Below are 9,096 nucleotides of genomic sequence, written 5' to 3' on the forward strand. Positions count from 1 at the left end.
ACCTTTCAATTACCATAATAGAATTCCCCACCCTCTTAACAGTAACAATGGACACCAAGTTTCTAATACATAAACCTGGGGGACACACTTCAAGCTTCAGTGACTTTTGGGGGCACATAATCACTACACCAAGGAAATAAATCATACATGAAGAATGTAGCCTTTATAGTTAAATATATGAAAAATTTAAAATACTGGGATTCCTACTAGAGTGATAGAATCTGGACATTATAGTTACAGAGTATTCTGATGTAATTTATTTCATAAAATAGAATCTGTGATAAGATACATGTAGTCCCCCTTGAATTAATTTTCTATTTTTGTAAAACAAATTACCACAAATTTAGCAGCTTAAAACAACACTCACTGATTATCCCACAGTTTCTTTAGGTCAGAAGTCTGGACACAGTGTAGCTGGGTCCTCTCACCAGGCTGAAATCAAGGTGTCAGATGGAGCTGTGATATCTTCTGAGGCTTGGGTCCTCTTCCAAGCTCACTGATTGCTGGAAGAATTTATTACCTTGTAGCTATGTGACAGAGGTTCCTGTTTTCTTGTTGCCTGTTGGCCAGGGACCACTCTGAGCTCTAGAGGCTGCCTTCACTCCTTGGCATGTGCCCCATAGGTGGTTCATGGCATGGTAGTTTGTGGCTGATTGGTGGCCTGTAGGTGCACTTCTCTCTGACTTCAGTCTCTAATTTCAGGAAGGGCTCAGGCCCATTAAAGGCTCACCTGATGATTAGGTCAGGGCCATGCAGTCTCTTTTTGGTTCACTCAGAGTCAACTGATTAGTATCCTAATTACAGGAGTGATGTCCTGTCATATTCAGAGGTCATGCCCACATTCAAGGGGAGATTATACAGGTAGTGTATATGAGAGGTTGGAATCATGGGGACATTCTAAGAATTCTGCTACCATACCCCACTTACAAAATGACTTTGTTTCAAAAATGTGTCAAGTTGAGCTTTAGAAATTCAGGATGCATTTCTCCAATTAGTGTTATTTTATAAGGTGCAGCCCACAAAAATTCAATCTAACTCCTAATGTGAGTAGCAACGTTACCATAACTAAACTACTGTGTGTGTATATATATGCAATTACTTTTTAAAAAGATAATATACAGAAAACAGAGCATACAATATAACATTTTGTGTTTTATTTTGGGTCACAGCACCTCTTCTGTCCCCTTGTATCCTAACAGTGTAGACTCTTGCCCTTTTCAGCTGGTGGGTTGTATGAACTCCAGTGCTGAGCCACTCACTGGTAGTTGCTCCCATGACCTCTGACTCTTTACTGGGGTGAGAGAAATGGGTAGAGACTGCACAATTCATCCAGCCATGAGTTAGGTGCTGCTAAAGGAGTCCTGGAATCCAGAGAGTAATAAAACTTTACGTGACATGAGGATCTGATTAGGATGTGATGTAATTAGGGCTGGGGGAGTGAGAAAGGGGTAGGGGTGTGGAGGTTTTGGGGAAAGAGTTTTGGTGATCCCTTTCCTCTCTTTCCTCTTCCTTCTGTCGTCGGGTGGAATGGAAGAAAAGGAGACTTGCGAGAGTAGATAGCAAAGATGAATGTTGAGGATTAAAGGTGTGGGAGGGATTTTGTTTTGCCCTCTAACTTGTCATCCCCACTTCTGCCCTTTTAGGCATCACAAGCTTGTTGGGGCCCACTTAGGCAGCAGTGGGGGCAGGGAAGGAGTGGAATGCTGTTGGGGCTTCTGCATGTTCTTTCAGTTGGAAGAAAGAAATTGGGGTGATGGAATCAAGGACTGTCTCTCTAATACGTTTCACTAAGCAGTTCGTCACATTTGATAGATGCTTAGATAATCCTTACCAAACTTAAAACTCTACATTTGTACTCACTCAGATGACTTAAGTTCTTTGGCTGTGTCTGTCAGCTTAATGCCTAAAAGGGGAGAGTTTGGCATTTAAAAGACAAGCCAGTTAAGCAAAACTAGTGGGAACATGGGTTACGGAGCAGTTGCTAAAGTATCTGTCCTCTCTGTTTCTCCAAAATCTCTAAAGTCAAATACATTACAAAGAAGACCTCTGTCACAGATCATTTAGACCTGCCTTATTTTACATTTCTTTGTTTTGTCTTTAGGTTTGATGAGGCGGCACTCTCTATTCAGAAAGAAAAAAATATTTATAAGGAAATTGAGAATTATCCAACTTGTTATAAGGTATTCTTTGAAAGTGCTCATTTTTGGCTTTATATTAGGTAATTTTTCATAATGGTATAAATACATACCCAAGCTGTGGATGTTTGTATGTTTTCATAAAATAATGCTTTATGGGCCTCTATTTCTGACCAAGATAAGAGTAAACCCGCTATATAGCCCATCTATATAAAACTGCCAGATAGAATACAAAAAGCAACTACCCTCAAACTGAGAAGTAGGCAGACCATGGAGAGGAGTAAACACTTGGAGAAGCCACCAATAAAAGAGTGAGTTTCTTTTTTTTTTAATTTCCTCTTGTGGCATTGCCCTGAAAGAAGCCCCCAGTCATGGAGCTGGGCAGCACTGGCTACAGCAATTGAGAACTCCAAAAGAAACCCCTTCTTTCTAACCAGAGGAACTGGAAAAAGAGGTCCCATTGTTTTCTTCTCTTTTTTCTCTCTCGGCTTTGCTCTGAGGTTGAGCCCTAGCTGTGATGGTGGCTCCAGCAGATAAAACTGCAAAAGAACCCCGATTTCTTTGGCCAGAGGAACTGGGAAGAGGAGTTAAGAGAGCAAGGAGAAAATCCCAGAAGGGAGAGAGCAGGAAGAGGGAATCCCCTAAATATGTGTCTGCCCCACTCAAGTCTTGGGTTTACTCTTCAGCTATACATGCATGGGACAGGCCCAAAGGGAGAATGCAGCGTTCCGAGAACTGATATAAGATTTAAACCACTGTCCATACTGGCCCCCGGAGGCCTTGTGTGTGGTTCAGACCCTGAGCAGCACAGCAAAGGATTTACTAAGATCAGAAGTACCGCCCACCAAAAGTGAGACATCGCATGCAGTCTGAACCTAACTGGGATGATTGCCTGCTAAGACATCCACAGTTTCCTGAGGGTCATAGCAGAGTCTGTGCAGTGTAGCATTCACAGATATCCAGGATACAGCCCAGATTACTCAACATGCAAGAATCAGGAAAATATGCTAAGATAACTGGTGTGAACCCCAAGGTGACCCACATGTTGGGATTGTCACATAAAGACTTTGAAGCAGCTGTTACAACTGCTCCATGAGGTAAAGGTAAACACAATTGAAATGAATTTTCTTTTTATGGAAAAAAATTTTTTTTTATTGAAACTCTAAAAACAGGCTGGCTGGTTATTTCATTTGGTTTGAATGTGGTGCTGATAACACCAAGGTCAAAGTTCAAGATCCCCACACTGGCCAGCCACTAAAAAAAAAGAAACTCTAAAAATGTACTAAGTGGGAATTTTAGGACTGAAAAATGCAATATCTGAAATAAAATGCTGAATGGGCTTCATCTTATAATGGAGAAGACTCAGTGAACTTGATAGATCAATAAAAGTTATCTAAAGAATAGAGATATAAAAGATTGAAAAACACTTTATGAGCTCTTTTGCCAATAAGATTTTATCAGTCATATCCTTGATCTTACCACTGCTTGTGTTGTTGACTTAGAAATAGTATCATTGTTTCTGTTATCTAATCTTTTCAGTCATACATCTTTTTCCTAGAATTCCAAAGTATAATTGTAGAGTTATTGGTACCCCCTCCTCTTTTTATTTCCTTTTCAAGATTAAATGCGTGTAAATATTTGAAAGAAATTCTCTTTAAAACTTATGGTAGTTGTGTTCTAAGGCTTTGTGTTTAAAGTGTGGTCCCCAGCCTAGCAGTATCAGCATTACCTGGGAGCTTATCAGAAATGGCCCAATCTTAGGCTTGCCTCAGGCCTACTCAATCTAAGTCTTCATTTTAACAAAATCAGTGGGTGGTGTGTGTACATGTCAGAGTTTGAGAAGTATTGTTCTAGGATAGTTTCCCTCGAGTGTCCTGTGAAAGTTACTACAGAATTTATAAATCTCNCAGAAGTACCGCCCACCAAAAGTGAGACATCGCATGCAGTCTGAACCTAACTGGGATGATTACCTGCTAAGACATCCACAGTTTCCTGAGGGTCATAGCAGAGTCTGTGCAGTGTAGCATTCACAGATATCCAGGATACAGCCCAGATTACTCAACATGCAAGAATCAGGAAAATATGCTAAGATAACTGGTGTGAACCCCAAGGTGACCCACATGTTGGGATTGTCACATAAAGACTTTGAAGCAGCTGTTACAACTGCTCCATGAGGTAAAGGTAAACACAATTGAAATGAATTTTCTTTTTATGGAAAAAAAATTTTTTTTATTGAAACTCTAAAAACAGGCTGGCTGGTTATTTCATTTGGTTTGAATGTGGTGCTGATAACACCAAGGTCAAAGTTCAAGATCCCCACACTGGCCAGCCACTAAAAAAAAAGAAACTCTAAAAATGTACTAAGTGGGAATTTTAGGACTGAAAAATGCAATATCTGAAATAAAATGCTGAATGGGCTTCATCTTATAATGGAGAAGACTCAGTGAACTTGATAGATCAATAAAAGTTATCTAAAGAATAGAGATATAAAAGATTGAAAAACACTTTATGAGCTCTTTTGCCAATAAGATTTTATCAGTCATATCCTTGATCTTACCACTGCTTGTGTTGTTGACTTAGAAATAGTATCATTGTTTCTGTTATCTAATCTTTTCAGTCATACATCTTTTTCCTAGAATTCCAAAGTATAATTGTAGAGTTATTGGTACCCCCTCCTCTTTTTATTTCCTTTTCAAGATTAAATGCGTGTAAATATTTGAAAGAAATTCTCTTTAAAACTTACGGTAGTTGTGTCCTAAGGCTTTGTGTTTAAAGTGTGGTCCCCAGCCTAGCAGTATCAGCATTACCTGGGAGCTTATCAGAAATGGCCCAATCCTAGGCTTGCCTCAGGCCTACTCAATCTAAGTCTTCATTTTAACAAAATCAGTGGGTGGTGTGTGGTAGTTGTGTTCTAAGGCTTTGTGTTTAAAGTGTGGTCCCCAGCCTAGCAGTATCAGCATTACCTGGGAGCTTATCAGAAATGGCCCAATCTTAGGCTTGCCTCAGGCCTACTCAATCTAAGTCTTCATTTTAACAAAATCAGTGGGTGGTGTGTGTACATGTCAGAGTTTGAGAAGTATTGTTCTAGGATAGTTTCCCTCGAGTGTCCTGTGAAAGTTACTACAGAATTTATAAATCTCTATATAAACCAAGACTCTGAAAGTTAAAGTCCAGGTGTTTTTAATACTGTCAGGAAATTGACTTGATTAAATAGTATAAGTTTGACCATAATCACCTCTCTTGTTTTAGAAAACAATCGCTCAAGTCTTAGTTCATCTCCACAGAAATGACTACGTGGCTGCAGAAAGATGTGTCCGGGAGAGCTACAGGTAAGACGTTGCCTGGGCTGTCGTGACTTGCAACGTTAACATTGCTGTTTCTAAGATTGCTGCTTAGAGACGTATTCCTGGCCGTGAAGTGTTCTTTTTAAATCTTCGTAGTGAAAGGAGCACTCGATCACCATTTCAGCTTTTACAGTAGGATTTTTACAAGTTGTTTGTCTTTCCTGTTTTTATTTCGGGGACCTCCATGAGAATAAATGGCTTTAGTCATTTTGCTGTATTTGCCTTCTAAGAAAAAAAGAAAAGTTCTCAGATTGTTGCAGGAAGATAAAAATGAGGGATTTTCTTGATAGGGGTGTTTAAAATGAGCAGCTTTAGTCTCGACACTATTAACATCTTGGGCTGGATAATTCTTTGTGGAGGGGGCCTGTCCTGTGCACTGCGGGATGTTTAGCAGCATCCCCAGTCTATCCACTAGATGCCAGTAGCATCCCCTCACTTAGAACAGTCAAGATGCCTTCAAACATCGCCAGTTGTCTGCCGGGGGCAAAATCATCCCTGGCTGAGAAGAATTCTTTTAAGGAAAAGGTGAAGAAGTACAATTTCTGTTTACTGTAGCATACCAGGGTTCAACGGCAGTGAAGATTGTGCTGCACTTGAACAGCTTCTTGAAGGATATGACCAGCAAGATCAAGATCAGGTGTCAGAGGTCTGCAACTCGCCACTTTTCAAGTACATGGACAATGATGTAAGTGAGCCTGTGTGGTTAGCTTTCTTCTTTCCTCTTGAAAGGGAGAGGCTTCGAGTGAGATTATTTTTTTCCCATGGACTTGTGAGCTTTTGTGCGTCTTTTTTTTCACCTTAAACTACAACTTAAAAACTAACCACTTCCATTGCACTTCACCATAGATTTAGGTAATTGGATGTCAGCCGTGTGGGTTGCAGCCATTTACTTATCCATCTAATTGTGCTGAACACATGCTTGTGTTTAAATTCAGTCTCATCTCTTAGCTTCTCCCTCTATCCATGTCCTTTATGGGTTGCTTAGTTTATCAGATTTCTCTCAGGCTCACTGTCTAAAGGGGCACATCATGTAGTGGCCTTTGTAACTCAACAGACCCGTGAGAATCCCACTTCTGTGACAGCTGCCTGTGTGATGCAGGTTATTGATTAGCTATTTCTAAGCTTCAGTTAACTCATCTATAAAAGAGCTACTAGTACCTATCTCGTTGGACTGCTGTGAAGAACGTTAGTCAGCGTGCGAGAAGTAGCCTCATAAGACTATAACCATAACTATAATCATGACTATAACCAAGACTATAGCTATCCGTTTCTATTTTTCTTATTTCTTCTTCAGTAGATTTGTGAGCACCTGTTTATTTGGTCATATGACCTTAGAGTCTCATCATAGTATCAGATCAGCTGAAGAACTTCAATTTTTTTTATAATGATGTATGTAGAGAAACCAGTTTTTTTTCTAGATAAATTCTTACATAGACTTTTGTGAATTTGTATATATTTTAAAAAATTATCCCTAGCTTTTATACTCTTTATTCAACAGACCATTATTTCATAGGTACTACAGTATTACTTAATTCAGTATGTCCAGATTATCTCAAATTCCCATGTGTGGCATTATAGTTGATACTTTTATTAGTTGTGTACCTATCACATCATGGTCACAAGCTGTCTGACAACAGAGCATTGTTGTGTTTTGTTTTTCCACCTAAATGGTAGTATTGGTGTTCATGAGGGTAGAGATCTAGGCTTTGTGTTTTTATAGCTACGTAAAACATATTGGCAATCTAGCTATCCAGCCCTTAAGTTGTTTTATTGTTGACAGTATGCAAAGCTGGGCCTGAGTTTGGTGGTTCCGGGAGGCGGAATCAAGAAGAAATCACCTGCAACACCGCAGGCAAAGCCTGATGGCGTCATCACTACAGCTGCTGATGAAGAGGAAGATGAATATTCAGGAGGACTGTGCTAGTATTTTGCTTGCAGAAAAGAAAGGGAAAATCCTCATGCCGTTTCATGGATTTGGGACTTGTTTAAGGTTATCCATACTTCCTTGCAGTTATGATTCTGAATTCTTTTTTTTTTTTTTTTTTTTTTCCTTTTTGTCTTTTTTCGTGTCCGACAACGGATCGCAACCCTCAGTGTCGCGCCCGTACCGGACCGGGACCGGCAACGGGATCGCAACCCTCAGTGCTGCGCCCGCACCTCGCTCAGCCAGTGAGCGGGAACCGGTCTGTATGTGGGATCCGAACCCTCGGCGCACTGTAGCAGTGCGCCACTGGGCCGGCCCCATGATTCTGAATTCTAAAGAAGAATTTTTAGTTGCCACTTCCCCAAATCACCCATTGTGTATCTACTCCCTGTGAAGCTTATTTTTTTCTCTTTCCATGGTAAGAGCTTTTCTAGGACACCAGCAGAATTAACAGAAAATGTACTGTCACATTTTAATGCAGTTGATTTTAAAATTTGCAGGCCAAATTCTAGACAAATTATGTTCTAGAAGGGGGAATAGGCATAGATGTTATTTTTCTCAGGCTCTTGTAATTTATTGTTAGATAATTTTCTTTCTTTGCATTTTATTTAATGCTGCTAAAAGTGAAGTTTACTGGGTAAAAAAAAAAAAATTTAAAACTTTATTTTGTTTTGGAAAGGAAATTTATCCCCCATTGAAATTATTAAGTGTGTTCAATAAGTAATAATTATTAATTATTGGGACAGAAAGCTGTTTTGATCCTTAAAATATTATTTAGCCCAATAAAAGATTCATTTAAGCAATTGAACTCTTATATGTGAGTTTGCAAAGTTTTGAAGGTAGTACATTAAAATGGTTCTGTAAATGTCTTCAGTGCTCTCTTAACTATGGGTGTTTCTTCCATCTAGAAAATACACAGTGACTATCTCCAAACCTAGTTGGTTTTTGACCAAATGGTAGCTAATGAAGACTTTTTTTATTCCTTCTAAAAAAAGAGGTAATGTTTCCATCTATCTAGTACATATACATTTCTTCCCTCCAAAATAATTTCTGATGTATTTAGAGTTGCAGCTAGACCATAACTTAACATGGGAAATGTTGTATCCTACAAAAATTTAGCTGAAAGGGAAGAATTGTTTTAGAAAGACATACATTTAAAACACTGTGCTGTCAGTATTTTAACCATTCATAGTTATTTCCTAAAGTGTTATTTCTGAAGGATTCCTTTTTCACCCTCTGTGGCTTAGACCCATTTTATATCTGTTCATTGGAAAGAGGCTACAAACACCAGCAGTGTGCATTCTGCAGGTACATGCTACCCAGAGTAGTTTCCTATTTATTTGTGCCCTCTCTCTCTCTCTTTTACTCTTATATCTTGTTTGAGTATGTATGCTTAGTTTTAGACTTCCTGAAAACACTAAGTAGATATCTTAAGTGATTTTAGTCACAGTTCTGCAGAGAGCTTAGACAGAATAACATCCATTTTTGGCAGGTGTGCTTGGTGGGTGGGTGTTAGTAGGTCTGATACAAAATACTAATAAATTTAATGTTTTGTAGATATCTTAAGTGATTTTAGTCACAGTTCTGCAGAGAGCTTAGACAGAATAACATCCATTTTTGGCACGTGTGCTTGGTGGGTGGGTGTTAGTAGGTCTGATACAAAATACTAATAAATTTAATGTTTTGATTCCTT

The 9,096-nt window shown here is 39.1% G+C and overlaps 1 protein-coding gene across 1 annotated transcript in view; it reads left to right on the forward strand.

Moving 5' to 3' along the window:
* Positions 1-7,535, forward strand: part of NAPG (N-ethylmaleimide-sensitive factor attachment protein, gamma) — a 19,549-nt gene extending 12,014 nt beyond the window's left edge. Inside the window, exons 6-9 of the mRNA XM_008575724.1 lie at positions 2,102-2,180; positions 5,385-5,464; positions 6,035-6,164; positions 7,260-7,535. Of these exons, the coding sequence (XP_008573946.1) occupies positions 2,102-2,180; positions 5,385-5,464; positions 6,035-6,164; positions 7,260-7,403 (433 nt within the window). The 3' untranslated portion in view covers positions 7,404-7,535. The remainder of the gene's footprint in view (positions 1-2,101; positions 2,181-5,384; positions 5,465-6,034; positions 6,165-7,259) is intronic.
* Positions 7,536-9,096: the final 1,561 nt, after the last annotated feature.

Source organism: Galeopterus variegatus, unplaced genomic scaffold, assembly GCF_000696425.1.
Source record: "Galeopterus variegatus unplaced genomic scaffold, G_variegatus-3.0.2 Scaffold1227, whole genome shotgun sequence".
NCBI classification, from domain to species: Eukaryota; Metazoa; Chordata; class Mammalia; order Dermoptera; family Cynocephalidae; genus Galeopterus; species Galeopterus variegatus.